This window comes from Lissotriton vulgaris, chromosome 8 (genome assembly GCF_964263255.1).
Source record: "Lissotriton vulgaris chromosome 8, aLisVul1.2, whole genome shotgun sequence".
NCBI lineage: Eukaryota > Metazoa > Chordata > Amphibia > Caudata > Salamandridae > Lissotriton > Lissotriton vulgaris.
The window spans coordinates 356,269,515-356,287,380 of NC_141696.1; the positions used below are offsets into that span (position 1 = coordinate 356,269,515).

Sequence of the window (17,866 nt, forward strand, 5' to 3'; positions counted from 1 at the left end):
CGCAGGTGGGGTTCGATGATTGTGCTGGCTTTGTTGAAGACGTGGTGTGGGCATTGGTCAGACGGGGATCCAGAGTGGACGGAGTTCATGATTTTGATGGTGTCATCGTCGTTGACGTTGGACCATGCGGTCAGGCGGCAGGTGATCGCGGCGGTGGTGGTCTTGGAGGTTGGTGGGGCAGTCGTGGCGTTGAAGCTGTTGTGGATGTCTGCGATCTAGCGGTGGAAGTAGGTGGCCAGTGAGTCACACAGGTTCTGCGAAGGGGGGATGTCGTTGTCTTTGGAGCTGGGGTTGGAGAGTTCCTTCACGATGTTGAAGAGCTCTTTGCTGTTGTGTGCATTGTTATCCAGGCGGTTCTTGAATGCTGTCCTTTTGGCGGTACTGATGAGTTGATGGTGTCTGCGGGTGGCGTTCTTGAGGGCCGTGTGGCTGTCTGCTAATCGTTCGCGGAGCCAGTTCTTCTCCAGTTTCCGGCAAGTATGCTTGGAGGCCTAGAGGTCTTCAGTGAACCAGGTGACTTTCTTGCTGGTGTGGCTGTTGGAGGGTGTCTTGAGCGGGGCGAGGGTGTTGGCGCAGTCGTTGATCCACTGTTGGAGGTTGAGGGCGGCGGTGTCTGGTACGGTGAGGTTGGCTGGTGGGTTCTGGGTGAGGACAATAGCTAGCTACTCTTCGGTGACTTCCCCAGCAGCGACGAGGCATCTGTTGTGTGCGGCGATGTGCGGTGGGCTTCCTGAAGGTAAAGTGGACGCGGCTGTGGTCGGTCCAGTGGCGTTCGGTGGTGTCCTTCTACACTGTTTATTTGCTTGTCCTGGGCGCATGTATGTGCCCTTTTTGTTTTGTTTTTCAAAACTAAATCTAAATATTTCGAAGAAAAAAAAGAATGTCAAAGTATAAACTAACTTTTTCAGCAAAAAATTGAAAAGCTATCTGATTTTAGTTTGGAGTTTGTGTAATGACAGCCCCAGGTCCTGAATTGGAAAAACATGACGTTGGTTTAGAGCTTGACAAACTGAATACATGGTGGCCTTCTGTGCATGGCACTGTTTCAGTAACATCGTAGCATACAACATATAAGGCATCTTATTTCGGAATAGATCCCAATCAATGTGTTTACTTCCAAACTAGTAAATTGACAAATGTTTCAATGCTTTCCTGATAACCCATGCATGTTAATTATGAAACGAGGCATAAGTTAATTGTACGACAAACATGAAATGCACTAACTGTTTAGAATGTGTTATACGCAGACTGTAAGGAGCATACAGGTGGGCTATATTAGCATATATTTGGACACATCAGAATAGTCGGATATTATGCCATGTTTAGTAGTTGCAATGTACAATCTGTTTACTAACGCCTTTAAAACAAATCTCTTTGCCATGTTTGCAGCTGCAACTGGAAATAGTTAGAGATTGTTCTCGCTCCAATATTTCACAGGAACTAGATGTGAAACTAAGACTTGGTGGTCTTGAGGGTCTAGCTTATTGTATGAGATTAATTAATTTGTGAACGTATGGACGAGTGGTTTCCATTCTTTGTCCTGGTTCATAACAGGACTGCCAGTGATCCAAAAATGCCTTTGTTTCAAAATACTTATGTGGGTGAGTCATTGTGGCTCTACCTAGAGTATTCCTCAGAAATAGTGTAATTAAGTGAACTGTTTCAAATTAGATTGTGTACAATGTATTGGAATTTGTGATATGAAGAATGCTTTGGGTAGATTTTAGTGCATTCAGTAGACTGAGAAGCACAAGGCAAAAGCCGTGATTAAGGAAGCTACCATGGAAGTGTGGAGGAGCATGGGCCATTGAGATTGCCGCCTTTACCCCCTTTATCTTTGTGAACAGAAGCTAGTGAAGGCATTGTTTGTTGAACTGATTTTGTGTATTTATTATTATTTGTTATTCATAATTTTAAGTTATGAATTACCAATGTCCATGGTAATCCAAATCCCTCTAAAGCATTTGTTTCATCTGAATCACACAAGCATACACGTACGTAGAATGCAATTTCAAACTTTTTTTCTTGCTGTTGCTTCAGCCTTACTTCATATTGAGTAACTACTGTAGTGGTATGGAATTGTATGATAGATTTACTCGTCCAAGACTTGGGATGCTTCAGAAATTTATTTTTGCTGTAAAAACACATATCCACTTTTGGTGCCATGCTGTGAGGTCACATGTTATAGCAGCATTCTCATTATATCAGAGCTCTGATAATATCCTCTCTGGTAATGCCATAGGCTCATATTCTATCAGGGTTTGGGTTCTGGAAAGGCTCGGATTTTTTAGCTTTTCTGCAAAATACATACAGGGTCTGTAAATAGGCAGGAAGTGTAGTTTCGGGGTAGGAATGCTTCGACTCCGTGCACGACCACAAACGTTCTTGTGTAGTGCTATTCACCAACTCCTGTCCAATCGCTTACTACACTGGAAAAGCTGGAAATTTACCCTTGACAACGGCAGGAGTAAAACATTTTCTATGGTGGAAAAAAAGAGGGTTAGGGAAAGTGAAGTTGTAATCGCTCAGCAGATTTTCTCATTTGCAGGTATATGTGCCTGCATTTGCTCATGCAAAAACAGAATTCACCAAAGTCTGCTAGAACATTTCCAGGTCTACTTCTATTAAAGCTTTTGAATTCCTGAAGGTCGTAAATCTAAATTTTTGTAAGGAATTATCACTTTAGGTTTCTCTAAGAACCAGGCCCCCAGTGTTTTTTCAAGTCGCCCGTAATAATTTCATAATAGTTTTCCATTATTCTTTTTTTAAATTCTTTTTAATATTGGCAATCATCAAACAGGTTTGACTATATGTTGAGTAAGAGAAGTGTGATTTCATTTTCATCATGTTGCAATTTTTTGTGGCCATTTGATTTTGAAAGCAAATAATCTCCTATATTGCTTTCCTGCTTCTGTGTGTGTGTGTCTGAGCGAACGTTCTAGCTTCCATTTGTTAAATGTAGCAATTGTGTACACTTTCTTTTACTGGAATCACTGTCAGTAAAGCAAGCAGAGCTCACCTATAACTACATTTCCATGGAGAGCTTTCCCAAATTGTAAAAGCTTTGCTTTAAGGAATCATATACATAAGTTAGAACAACTCGTATGCATGGATACTAATCTTGCCTTGGTGGAAATAGTCCTCTTTCAGAGCTCCTTACTATGGCATTGAAAGAGGAAACCAAATGAGCACACATTCGGGTTTACAGTTCTCGGGTGAAAAGGTATGTCTTCGGCTGATTCCTAAAGCTAAGTAAATTATTTTCTGATCTTAAATGGATCAGAAGGGTGTTACAAAGTTTGGAGACCATGTAGTCGAACAAACGGCCCCCACCTCTTGCTCTTGATTCGAGAGATGGCCAATAAAAAGAGGCCATTAGAGCTTAGATCTCTGGGGGCGATATAAGGAGTGACAACATTTAGAAAGATATGTGGGCCAGAGGAATGCTTTTTCTTGCTGGCAATACATAGGCCCTTGAATTGTATTCTCTCGTTTATTGGTTGCCAGTGAAGCATCACCAGGCTGAACAGGTATATTGGGTTTTGGACAAGCCCCTCGGTACTCTGTTTCGGCGTTCTCTGCAACCTGCAGCTTTCTTATCACATATGCTGGACTGCCTAGATAGTGAATTGCCGTAGTCGACAAGAGAGAGTATCAACCATTGGACTTCTGTTCTACGACATTCCAACTGAAACCATATACGTGTTTTTTGAAGAGCCCTTAGAAGGCCAAAGCAGGTGCCAGCAACCTTCTTTGCTCAAGGGCCCATCATAATGTCTTTATCTAGGATAAAGCCAAGGCTCTTTACGTCAGGTTGGGGGGGGGGGAGCTTCCCAAAGTACTCGGACCATAGGAATTGGTCCCAGAGTGCTAGATTATTTCCAGTCACCATTACCTCTCTTTTGTCCCAGTTTAACTTGAGGCTGCTGGAAGACATCCAGTTCGTTACCTGTTCCAGGCAGATGTTCAACCTGTCAAAGGTGAAGAAATATTGGGTGACAGTGAAACTCCCCACCCCATCACACAGCCAGCACTCCCCCACCCCCTCCCCAGCCTTCACAGGCTAGGCTGCCAAACTCGAGATCAGCATCATATGAACCATTTCCTCAGCCCTCTCAACACCATAACGTTTAATGAGGAAGTGTTATTTTGTCATTGCTTTCTGTTCATCCTGCTCCCCTCTCGCGACCCAGTCAGTCTCCTTGCAAAATAGCCATATGCAAGCAAGATGAAAGACAAAATAAAACGGCACGGGTGCTGTGCAAGCACTGTGTACAACAAAAACCAGAAATATAAGCTCTCATGGGATTGCAAAAAAGTAAAACAGTGATGAAACAGAGACAAGTGAAGAACATGTTTGCCTTCGAAAGTAATCAAAAAGTAATGTTGTGAGGAGTTTGTTTTCTGCATACACAGTGCGTCAAAGAGGTTCATAACACAATGCATGATGTGGCGCAATCTAACATCATCTTCTATTGTTCACATTAGTGCTCATGCTTTGTGTGTAGATCTTTGGATCCGTGTGCTAGTTTGTTGCTTACTGCAATGATCTATCTGTAACCTGTCGGGCATAGGTCTGAATCCCAGGATTGGCGTCTCAACCTTTTCTCCTCAAAGTGATAAAATAGTCATCACGGGATTCGTCGAAATGTGCTATTTTTAGTGATTAAAAGGGCATTAACTGCCCTAGCGACTGCTGCATAAAATACAACTCATCTTTTTTTTTATATAAAAAAAATGATGAAACTGAAGCGAACAACACCACGACCCCAACAGTCAGCTATGGTAGCTAAGCATGGGCGAATTTTGCGAATCTCGCGTTAGCGAATTTTGCGGATTTGCGAACTCGCAATCCGCAAAATCTGCGAATTCTCGCGAATTTGCGGATTTTTTTTGTGTGTTCGCGCGGGTTTCTGCCAGGTCGCGAGGGTTTTTGTACAATTTCGCAAACGCGAACTTACCTGTCGGGTCGCAAGTTTTGCGAACTTGTTGTTTCTACATGTCCAGCCTGTTTGGGACACTCTTCTTCATCACTGCCACCCTCTGTCACCACTGCCACTCTCTGGTTTTCCCATGCCACCCTCTGGCTCACCCATGCCACCCTCTGTTTCATCACAGCACCCTCTGGTTGTCCAGTGTACATTATTGTGGCAAAGCAAAGCACACCTTCCCTGCCTCAAGTGACCTGAATTAATTTGGGGCTGATTATTGTGTCACAGAATATTTTTTTAGCTGGCACCTGCTTCCTTAGTGCTCCCTGATTAGTGATCTTTTGCACTTGCTAAGTGCTTTCATTGTTGCAAAATTAGTTACAACACCTGCCCTGCCCCAACTGACAATGAATTAGGGGCTGATTAATGTGTCACTGGATTTGAACTTCCAGCCTGGCTCCTGCTTGTCTCCCTTAGCTGTAATTCAGGACCTTTGTGGCATATGTGTAACTATTCTGAGGGTCAGAGCAGGGTCACATAATAGTTGCAAGTAGGCAACTGAACTCTGGAGGGGCCCCTCAGGAAGCACTACAGGAAATGGCTACTAATGATGAGCTTGAACTTTTGAACCTGGTAAGTAGTTTCAGTTTTGCTAAGATCGTATTTCTGCAATTTAGCGCTTATTCGCGGGGTGCGAAGTTGAACTGGGAAGCGCCGAACTCACGCGAACAGTGCGAGCAAGCCATAAAATCCGCTGCTTGCGGATTTTGCGGGAAATTCGCGAATCTCGCGGATTGCGAATTTACCGAAAATCCGCAAAATCCGCGAGCGGAACGGATTTTCCGCCCATACTTAATGGTAGCTCAATGGGCTGATGTATCCACTCAATGTATCTGTGTTTCACGCCACGGTCCGGGTTCAAATCCTGTTTGCACAACTTAGCCTTACATCCTTACTCGGTTGAAAATACCGTTGACTTGCGAAGCCATTAACATCTGTTTGTCAGTAGTACCCAAAGAGGTAATCCGGATAAACGTTCACTATTCAAATACGGCAATCATGTTTAGGTTAACACATAACAAAAAGTTCCCCACTTAATGATGGGCTTCCTCCACAAATAGCTGCTATGGCGAAAGTGCCTTGTCAATCTGCGCAGTATTTCCTTGGTGATTTAATATTGTCTCCAGCAGGTGGATAATATATAGTTGTACGTGTTTTTTGTTTTTTTTTAACCTTTGGTGCAAAAGCAAGCATTACTGAGAGCATGAGAAATGGCCTCCGTTATGTTAATAGGAAAGGTTTGATAGAATTTTAAAGACAATCGTTTTAAAATTATTTTAAGAATATTTGATGTTCAGTCCAAAGCTTAGGGTCCTGAAAGTAACATTACCCCCACCCAACGCCCCACTGCAAGGTTTATTTATCCGGGAGCCTCAAGAAGAGAATAGCCCAAGATTCTCATGGATCGTTGTAGACAGTAGTGCTTTAGGTAGTTATCAGAGTCAAATGGAATTTTATTGTAGCAAGTTTTATGAGTAAGGCAGAGAGTCTCCAAACTGATTCTTTATTTCAAGGACACCAATGCCTGATAGCCATCACGTTATCATTTTTCTTAACTTCACATACCAGTCTTACCTCAAAATTCTGGACATTATGGGTTCTAGCAGTTTGGGCTGCGGACAAGACTGAATTCAGTGAATTAGCATATTCAACTGGCATGAGTAGCGCAGGAATCACTTGGAAGGAATCGTAGAAATTTCCAATGTGCCTACAGTAACCCAAAGCAGAGGTTAATAACGGAGGAAATTTAATGGGCGAAGGGCAGATTTTCATGGTGAATCACACTAATTAATTTGACCTTTGCCAGCGGGATTAATGGGTCACCCATGGAAATAGGCAGTAAACCGTTGCTCTGGCAAAGTTTTGCTACTAAGAAGTAAGAGCTCTGACTTATCAATGTTAAGTTTTAGGAAGTTGGGACCCAAGCATTGCTGGATAGTGTTCAAACAATCATTCAAGTTAGTTCAAACATCTAGTGCTTTTTGGTTCAACTGAACCATTATCTGTCTTATCCATATGTGAAGGAAGGTGCAGCAGCGGTTGAACGCAGAGATTGATTTGCACCAGGTACAAGCAGGAGCTTTGCTGCACATCCCAATTAATCATGTCACATGGCAACCAAAAGGTAGACAACCCTAACAATTGAGAGCCCTATCGATAAGGATCTAAACCAATTTCAGAGCATACCTCTTATGCACCTAGATTCTGCAAGTCTTCTCAACAACACCTTTTTGATATACCATATTAAAGTCTGCAGAGTTCGAGGCGTATCATTTTAATTAGTACGGTGTTGATGTCATCTGTCATAGAGATCTGAACCCTCTCTGTGTCCCTCTGTTAGCAAATCCCTTCTGGGAGTTATCAAACAGGTTGCCTTCTTCCAGAACCACAAACAGTTTTCCAGTTTTTTTTTAGATTTTTCCTAAGCCTGGTAGAAGTGATATCAGGAAAGGATTGTTTTTATGTCAGATGCATGCAAATTAGATTTTTTAGATAGTGTGGTGAATGCATCTTGCTTCCATGAGGCCTGAACCATACCAAAAAGAAGTTAAGTTAGAGTGTAAACAGTTCATTGATCTTTCCTATCAGTTCTGGATCAAGAGCTTGGAGCATGACACAGGTATTGGGGGTGGGGGGAAATCAGTGGAACCCAACCTAATCGGAGATAAGAGTGGAACCACTTCTTCCTATTATAGCAACCTGAAGCTGGATTACTCTGAATGAGTATCCTATTGCAGGGAGTTGTGTAGGTTATCTACTACTTAATGATTTTTTGACTTTGAAATAAACTCCCACTGAAATACACTCGCAGTCCCATCAATACAACATACATAAATATTTCAAAAAGTAAAGTTGCAGATGAGTTATTCTTCATACACTGTAGCAGATATTTTTACAGCTAATACTACTAGTTTGTATTCTGCAGCTGCCAGTATTCATAAATATGTTTCAAGCTTTATTATCTGTTCTTTGATATGAGGGAACCATGTATATTCACACCCTGTGCTCATTTTCTCTGCTTTGTGTTGTTTTGCAGTCAATATCTTTCCAAAAAGGGTTCTTATTTGAGGTTTACGGAGTGCCTAAAGGTATCAAAATCAAGAACATTTTAATGTTAACTGGAACTTAGGGTTACTATGTAGTACCAAGTTGTACACTTTCTGCATTCTATGTGTTTGAAAACCCGGGCCTGAGGCACCTTACCAATAACAGAAAAAAGTTATTTTGGGTACTAACATTCCATCCTATGAATACAGTTAATGTATTATATGCTGATAAATAGTGTATTAACAGAAGATAGCAATATTTACCTAAACTAGACCACAGGCCTCTACTGTTCAAAAACATCCAGGGTTGGCTATCGGAGAGAGGGAAGATATCCCAAATATCTCTGAAAGATGTTTTAAGCCGTATTCAACTACCCTTCATGTGTTTGTAAACTACAGTGTGCTAGTGTTTCTCTCATAAACCGAAGCACACAATTCTGCATCAAATTGAGTATTTAACACCTTGGCTGCTAGGCGTTTTCCCCTCCTGTGCTGACTTTTGATTATTTTGGTTGTTTCATGACGAGCTCAGCTCGTCATCAGCACAGCTCAACTGTGCATCATGACGAGCTGAGCTCGTCATGAGCATCGAAAGGGTTAAATTAAACATTTATCAATGAAGGGAGACCCCAAGAATAATTGTGATTCCTAACTTTATTAGCTCCGCCTCAACCATTTAAAATCTTATCTCCCCCCCCCCCCCCCCCCGCCCCCCTTCCTCCAAAGTCTGTAGCTAGTTGTAGCCCTGCATCAGGCAATAGATGTTCCACCCACTGATGCTAATTTGTTGATGTAAATGCAAGTCAGTCTTCCCTTTTGATGGATGAATAACGTAGTTTTGATTTTGGTTGTGTCAAATCATTTTTGCCTTTCTGTCTCTTTCGCTAGTCTGTTGTATATATTTGCTCTGTAAAGTGTTGCAGCTTCTAATGGTGATTTTCAGTATCTTTTCTAAAATTGTATTTATCATTTCGTCTGTTAGAACGCCTCATTTCTTTCTCCCTTTGGAAAAGCTGCATCGCTGTACCATAGGTTCTAATGGCTATTTTAAAATCAATTCATTAAATTGTATTTTTTTTATATCATCTCCTAAAAGGAAAAGTCTTTTTCTGTCATTAGGAAGTGGTTGACTTCAACTGTGTGAAGGTAGCTTGCAAGTAACTGTATTGCTTGCATTGAACTGAAATAATTGTAAATGTTGGTCACTATTGTTTTATTGTTTCCAGTGCTTTTTCATTGTAAATTTCACGCCTCTTTTCTTTATCCTTTTATATCTGATAGAGACATCTAGCTGCAGATTCCTTAACTTAGAATTGTCCCCAGGCGTCAGAATGGATCCAGAAATTTTTTGCAACAGCACCTCTGCGCTTCGGGGGACGGACGTGACGTCAGCGAGGTCATATAAGTCCCTCCCGGCGCACTGGCGTCCTTTTCCTTCTTTTCCGCTTGCAACACGTATCCGGAGTAAGCGATTCCTCTGGCCTGTTTCAGGCCCCCTTTGACACTTCGTGTCTGGAACAGTGTGCAATGGCTCCAGGCTGTAAAACATGTGCCTCCTGTTCGCTGCAAATGTCCGCGACTGACCCACACCTTATTTGCATGTGGTGTCTGGGCAAACACTGCGACTCGATGGATTGCGACGCCTGCCAACACCTCAAGCCGAAGTCACGGAGGGAGCGCAGGATGAAGCTACTTTCGGCTCACCTGTCCCGGTTGGAGTTGTCACGACCACTGGCCTCCCCTCCTCCTCAGCGGCAGGTCCCGAGGGCTGTGGGTTCCATTTGCGGCATCAGTCGCTGTCTGGTTCCCATGTGCGTCGCTCGCCCCTTCCTGATAAGTCACAGCGCATGTCGCCGAGGTCCTCGACCTCCTTTCCTTCTGTTGTCGGGGGGGCGGCGATGACTAGTTCCTGGATTTCTCTGGACGTGTGCCTCCGGAAGTCGTCCCTCCCCTATCTACCTTTTCCTGGCACGGGGGCGACTCGGACCCAGATGGCGGCCTATGCCGCAGCCCTTCAGGCTTCCCTTGGGTATTGTCCTCTCCCTGGGGTGTCCTCGGACCCTCCGCTACGTGCTGGGTCTTCGGTGGACTCTCCGGTGGGTTCATCTCCGGCGCAGACTGAGCCCCTTGCCTCTAGGTATGATGGAGATATGGCGTTGTCAGGGCGCGGCCTGGCTGGGTCCCCTTCTTTGACGCATAGCACTCCTACCGCACCGCATAGTCCTGTGGGGCTCACTGTGGCGTCGCAGGTGGTTGCTGGTGCTTGCAGCTTGGCTCCGAGCCCACCTCTGCCTTCCGGACAGGCAGCTGCCTTTTCGGATGCCGAGCCGGCGCATAGGCTTGCCTCCCCGGCTCAGACTCCATTGCTTACTTCGGACTCTGAGCCTGTTGTGGTGGAGGCTGAGTTGGCGCCGGTCCGACGCCATACACTTGCTTCTCCGGCACTGTTCCTTTCTTTGGAACAGGAGTCTGTGCCGGTCGAGGCCGGGTAGGTGCCGGCCGAGGTCGCCCCGGCGCCGCCTCCATGCTGGATTATTGAATCCTCTCTGGAGGCTTCCGGGGGGAGTTCGCTGTCACCCCAACATCCGGAGACGCCGGATTCGTCCTTGCCTCTTACCCCCTTTGAATTTGTGGCCCCGGCAGACTTCCCGCCTCTCCAGGAGCCCCATCAGGACCCTCATTCGTCAATGGGGCTTCCTTCATTTGGACATTGGTCTCCTCCTCCGTTCATTGGACAACTCCCTTGGGGTGAGAGGCTCAGTGTAAATCCCTCACCCACGGATGAGTTACTGTCTCCTCCTCGGAGGGCTACCGAGGCTGGTGCAGCATTTATAATAGTTCTTTCCCTGGCTGCCCACATTTTGAGTATGCAGCCCCCTTCGGTCCCCCTGCCTGTTGACCATCTGTTGTATGCCCTCCACCACGGTTCGGGGGATGTAGAGCCGCTTCTACCTTTCAAAGCTTCTCTTTATGATGCCCTTTTTGGCACCTGGGCTTGGCCGGCATCGGGTGAACTGGTGGCTTGTTCTATCATGCACTGCCACCGCCGTGCTCCAAACAATCCAGTTTGGTTAGTTGTTCACCCAGACATTCAGGGGTTTGTTTTGCAAGCTGCTTTCTCTTCCTTGCCTCTGCTGCTGCTTCCTGCCTCCCGGAAGTCCAGATGGCTGGAGTCGTGGGGTCGTAATACTTCCGCCTCTACTAGCGCAGCTCTTCGCTCACTCAATACAGTGTATGTCTTGGCTCGGGTTACTTCTGCCCTTTGGACTCTGCAGAATCTCTTCTATCTTCCTGCTCTGAGGGTCCTCGTGTTGACCTCCTCCATCTTATCCGTGACGGCCGTGATCTGGTGGAATATACTATCCGCTCAGCCCTGGATACAGCGAATTCCTTAGGCCGAGCTATGGCTAGTTCGGTTGCACTATGCTTGTTGGCAGGATGGTGTCTTTCCGGAGAATATCCGGGAATGCCTTGTTGACCTACCCTTTGATGGGGTCCTTTTGTTTGATGCCCACGCCGATTAGGCTGTTCAGCGCCTCCTTGTGGGCTTTCGCCCTCCCCCATAGGTCTGTACTTCCCAGGTCTCAAATTCTCATGTTCTGGGGTGGTTACCCTTTCATTTAGCCTCAACCAGTTACACTCTGCATTTTTGGGCTGACAGTAAGCGTACTGTGGCTGTGTCCCACAGGTTGTTTGTGTTCTGTCCTCTGACTGTGGTTTACCCTAAGAGGTGTTCCCCTGTTTTTCTTGATATACTCCAAGTGGGATACCTGTATGCTATTGTGTAGTTCCACTATGCGCCAGGTGGGCGTGGAGGTTCCTTTGGGCTCTCTACGTCTACTGACGCCATTATCTTACCGTTGGACGGTGTTCAGTGTTGTGCCTTTCGGCGCTGTCTCCTATGCTACATGGGTCTCGCCTTGCTTGAGCCTTGAATGTGTGCCTCATTCTCCTCTTCAAGAGGTTTTCAGTGTATTTCAACACTAGTCAAAATGCGGCTACCTCCTGCCACGGGTGCACTAGGTGGGTCCCTCCTACAGTGCCCACAGCTGCGTGGTTGTGGCTCACCCATTTTGATATATATATGCCTACGGTTTGCCCGTTGGGTATCCCTTTTACACAGCTCCACCTCTCTTTCTGCCTTGTACTCAAGCTTGCCCTCGTTCTTCATGGCAGTGTTTTTTCTTAGCACGTTTAAATGGCACTTTGGTGCCTTTTCCTGCATCTTCAGCAATGGGGGTTCCTAGCGTTCTGCTCCCTGGGGTGGACCTCCGCTTCTGGATGCTCTTTTCTTGGATTTTATGTACTAAACAGTCCCTCTCTTCTGTGGGGGGTACATTTCCCCACCGGGTCAGAGGTGAGGGTCTGGAGATCTGAGGTTCTTCTCAACGGCTATGCGTGGTGTTCTTTACAGTTCCTTATGGCACCTTCGGTGCCTTTGATGCCACTCCCTTTGGGTGTCACCCTAATCTATGTCTGCTGTGCCTGCGGGACAGCTCCTCTGATGCAGGTCGTCCCAGGTGCTGCGCCCTGCGTCCCTGTCTCTCGTGGGTGAGTTCTCCCCTTGACTTTCAAACTTCCTTGTTGGGCAGTCCCGTACTCATCTTAGCTACCCCACCTTAGCTACCCCACCTTATTTTCTCCGTGGCTCTCTGCTCTGTGCATTCTCGGCATGCTGCAGCCTGGTACTGTCCGCCCGGTCGCCCTTTTTGTGACTCAGTGTGAATTTGGCGTGTCTTTTGTTCCCGTCTGTACTTCTGAGATGTTGCTCAGTTCTTGCCTCTTGCCTCTCCCGCCTCTCTTGCGTGGGCTAGCCTCTGGTTACGTCTCACCATGTGGTCCTCTAGCTTTGATTGGTGTCAACTTAGTGCACCATTGAGCTCTGGGAGTAGTCCTTCCTCCCTTTGTTATGAACGCTCTCTTCTGTTCTGGGATTTGGCTAGTGCCGTTTCTACATCTCATACTCAAACGGGTATGGTGTTGCGCCATTCTGGCATTCTTGTGATACCTTGTCTCCCGTTGTCTTTTGCTCTCCGAGCTGCTTTGGTTGCTGACTGGCTGCACCGCCACAGCTTTCCCTATAGTCTGTCACTCTGTTGCCGGCTCAGTGCTTCGGGCTCTTTCTGTTGTTCTGTCGCAGACCCACCTCCCCCTTGGGGTATGGCTGTGGTATCTATTCGAAGTTCAGGAATCAGCGGCTAGATGTCTCTATCAGATGTACTAGTTACTTACTTTCTGTGCTTTTTGATTCTCCTTCACCAGGAGATTCTTCTTCTCCTGTTACCTTCCCTCCCTCCCGCCTTCTCCATTGACTCAGGGCTCTTGTCTCCTCTACAGTCGTCTTCTTTGGGGATCTGCTGGGCTGTGCTTCGGCCTTTCATTACTATAGGGGAAGTGCCATTCTTTTCATACCTTCTCGCAGTAGATTGTTATTCCTGTGCTCCGCCCTTGTTGACCGGCACAGTTCTACGTTGTAATAACAGTCTGCCTTTTGTCTGTCGAGATATTCTTCCCTTGTTACTCAGCCTCTAGGGGGGTCACGCTTCGCTTTTCCTTTACTTCTTGGTTTGTATGTAGACAGTGTCTGATACTGTCTTTTATGATGGTGTTTTGCACCATCCGACTTTTTTATTTTATGGATTTTTTCCTCCTTCGCACACTGTTCCCATACTTTCACAGTTCTGGTAGTGGCTCCGCGTTATGCCGCGGAAAAGTTTCTCCGAAGGAAACTGACTTCAGTGCGCCGGGAGTTATATGACCTCGCTGACGTCACATCCGTGGACGACGTCAGGGCGGGGACGTGTGGCGCCGACCCCCGATGCGCCAAGTAGCTGCTTCAAAAAAAATTCCGGATCCAGTCTGACACCTGAGGATAATTCTAAGTTGAGGAATTTGCGGATAAACACCGTCTCAACCAGATACATTGTTACCGAAGGTAAGTAACTGGTACATTTTTCTCTGAAAACAATATTAAAATGTAAAGAAATAATTCTAGTTTTGGAACACTTTTTATGCATAGATCTTGATTTAAAAATTTGAAATTCTATGTTTTTAATTGTATGTAATTTTTGTGTGCCTAACCTGTTGCAGGAGAGGGATCGTTATGCCTACAAAATCCACCTTCCAGAAACAGTAGAGCAATTGAGGAAATTCAATGCAAGAAGGAAATTAAAGGTATTCATATTATTAAGATTCAATTGGTTATTTTGTTATTTAGCTTTTGATTAGTCAGTGTATTACTGAGTATTTCTGAAATACCTGTATACCTTCTTCGTGTTGTTAAACATGCCCATATTTTTGCCTGTAGATAGCTTGTACAAACAGAAGCAATGTCTAGTTAAGACTGCAAGAAACCACATGTAATAGGAATATCTAGAATATTTTAAGCTAAATTGTATCAAAAAGTGTTTGCCGGAAGAGGTAATGATTTCAATATGCCAAAAATTACAAATTTCCTGTAAAACCAACTAATCTACAATCTGATTAAATGTCTCTGGAAAACAGTGTAACGTTATCCTTAGTAGTACTTTTTCTAATTCTATTTATTTTGACTATCATTGAATTTGTCCATAGAGAATTTCTGTTGCCTAGAGTGCTCTGTGGAGAAGCATTCTAACTAACAGAAATGCCAGGGCTATATGAACATTCGGCGGATATTGTTTTTTGCCCATGCTAGGAAAATGCATACTAGCAAACTTGCAGGAAAACACTGTTTGAAGCATATGTGTAGTCAGGAACTAGGTAGGCAATATTTCACCCAAATAGCTGGTCACTGCATAGACTCTGGGGTACCCCTTGCTAATTTATTTTTTTATGTATAAAGTTTAATATAGCGCAAACTTGATCCCGGAGGATATCATAGTCCAGGCAACAAGGAGAATATGATCAGTTGCTTAACTCTCTGAAAACAACCCATGATCCTATGTTTTCTTCAGAAGTTGTAATATTTCCTTTAAGATAAAGCACTATTGCAAAAATAGTAATTTTTGAGTTTTTGTTAGAACCACAAAAGGTAGTTTTTTGAAGCAGAGGAATGAAGTGGAAGACGTCTTAGCTTCTACATAGAAAATGTCCACACATTGTAGTTCAGCTATGATGTTTTTCTTTGAAGACTGGGTAAGTTGTCTTAGTTACTGAGTATGTCAGATTATCTACCATTCTATCCTCTCTAGAGGTGGAAATGCCTAGTTAGGGAATTGCTTAGTTTCTTGAGTTGTGAAAACAGTTAAAGGTCTCTCTAGACAAGGTAGTTTCCGCTGAATCACAGGAAACACCTAAAAGGAGACAAACACATTTTCAGTTAGTGAAGAAGTTTGCCAGATGGGATACCCTATTAAGTGTGTATATAAAATTGGGATATTAGTTGCAAAGGATGTTGACTCCTTCACAAGTATTACGTCCACAGTGGTCTTATTACTGGGAAGCAAGTACCGCATTGTAGCACTTGACTCTCGAGAGTGAAGCAGAGCAGTCCAAGGCCTAATTGTTGTCCCAATTCGCAAACAGGCAATAACAACACTTCATAAATTTCCCAGTTAGTGCTTTTTCTTTAAAAAAGGAAAAGTATTTTTTATTGCACACACTGCTAAATGCTACGCCTTAATATTTACAAATATGTATATGAGGTGAAAAAAAATACTTTTGGTGACAACCTCCTATCACATTTCACCCCTGATGGATCCTGAGTCCCATAATCATAATAAGCCCATAGGCATGGCTTCTGCCGTCAAAATAGCGGTCACATTCTGAGTGCTCCAGACCACCTCCGTCATTCGCCACCAAAAGCTGCTCATGTACAATGATTCTTCAGTGCCACTTTACCTCCGGAAGCTGGCAAGTGTTGGGTGTCCCTGGAGGAAGCAGGTGCGCAGTGCTGACCACACACACAGGTTCAGATGGCAGGCCCATCCTGGAGGTAGATGCCGGCCACGTTCAAAATAGTTAACCCCTCGAGGTTCCCGAGCCTGACTGCAGACGCTCTGGCCTAGAGGCCCTGTTCCGCTTTTGACCTGTGGCCCTGGCCTGGGGGCGTCTGCTCAGCCAGACGCAGGAACTTGTCACTGGGCAGCCGTGCCCCCGGGGCATGAGATGAGTTTTTACGGCGGCTGAAGTGAGCTGCGGTGGGTGAGCCCATCAAGGCAGCACTGCCCAGCTGGGCCTCAATGCCCACGATTGAAGTGGAGTCCCCCAGCGAACACTCAAGAATCCAGCAACCAGCCCATGAAGCCCTTAAGGTGCGGAGAAGGGCACCAACTGATTTGCAGGCTGATAATGACGTCTCTGCTTCATCTCCCTCGCCAGAAAAAATAGAATGTAGAGCCAAACCCACCACACATATATAACCTGAATTCTTGCTGTGTGTCCCTGGTGCGGAAGAGGGGGGCTGACTGAGCACTGGATGATTTGCAAACTCAGCGATAGCTGGAGGTGAGGGTGGTACCTGGGAGTCCACCCAAATGTCCTAGTGGCACACCATGAGCAAGACCTCTAGTGAGTGCCAGAGGGGGACTGATAGGCGACCTGAACCAGTTTGATGCGGAGTATGGTCCCGGGTTCTTTCTGTGTCCACTGACTTCCACCTCACATGCATACTGGACCCCTGCTATTTGCCTGCCCATCGCCTGCAAGGCTCGTGGACAGAATGCAGCTGCTCGCCTTCATCAGAATCTGACATGTCTGTCACAACTGCAGACCCTGCTCCATTTGTCACAGAGAGAGTCCACATCCCCCGATCCTACAACACATACAGCAGTCTCGGGAGACTCACTCCACCTACATCCTGATAACAGCCAAACCGAAGGCTGGTGATATTCTGCTGCCCAGATATGGGACCCCCGGCTGCCTAAACTAAGGGGAAGCTAGGAACGAAACTGAACTTCACTTTATACTGCATGACAGCTAGTCAGAGATCCTTTCGGGAGAGGGTCCACTACTTGATGTCTACGTCGAGTATTGTTTAGTGGTTATGTTCTACTTAAATGGCCGACAGATGCTTCAGGGGTGGAAGTATGGGGTGAAGAATTGTTTGGGTGCTTTGTTTCATTCACTGTGAGGGGTTTTGTTTTCATTTGTTGTTTGACTAGAACCACCGCATCAACACACGCAACTGATTCTCCACACCTGCATGAACAATGATGACTGTCCTAGGCTCTTGCCACCGTCAGTGAACACTGAGAGCCATCCTTACTTGGCCATACCTATTTTCCTATGGCTGTCCTAACAGATTTCCAGGTCTTATCTTGAAATGTTAATGGGTTGTTAGACTGCGTATATCAGTCTACGGTCCTGCTTCACACCCACCGCTTTCTTCCCATAGTCCTGATGCTTCAGGAAGCACACTTACTATGCACCCAGTGTCCCTTCCTGCTTCACTACAATAGGGTTTTCCATGCCAGCTTCCTGCGAGGCTCCCGGTAAGTAGCAGTCCTCCTTCGCCGCTCCTTTCCCATGGTAATCACCCAAGCCCCCTCCAACACCCATACCAATATATCACCCTGGGGGGTAGAGCTGAAGGACATGGCCTCAATCTGATGTGTGTTTGTGCCCGTGCCCCTTCCCCGGCTGGTAAGTTCTTTTTTTAAATTCTAACAAATCTTATCCTAGAATTACCACACTGTACCACGGTGATAGAGGATATTTCAACCCCGTCCTGGATTTAAACGTTGGCTCCACAGGCATTTCCTCAAGCAACGGGTGCACTGGGGCCTGTCAACTATCCAACTGGGTTGACGCACTCTGTTTATGTGACGTGTGGAGGCTATGGTATCCCCAACAATGATAATATACACACACACACCCACCCCTCTGTGGGCCATCACACCCACTCAT

The 17,866-nt window shown here is 45.5% G+C and overlaps 1 protein-coding gene across 10 annotated transcripts in view; it reads left to right on the top strand.

Annotated features, from left to right (window-relative positions):
- CASK (calcium/calmodulin dependent serine protein kinase) overlaps positions 1 to 17,866 on the top strand; it is a 1,261,401-nt gene that overhangs the window by 628,240 nt on the left and 615,295 nt on the right. For all 10 annotated transcript variants that reach the window (XM_086934112.1, XM_086934115.1, XM_086934119.1 and 7 more), the window contains exon 9: positions 14,129 to 14,212. In XM_086934112.1, coding sequence (XP_086790238.1) covers positions 14,129 to 14,212 — 84 coding nt within the window. The remainder of the gene's footprint in view (positions 1 to 14,128; positions 14,213 to 17,866) is intronic.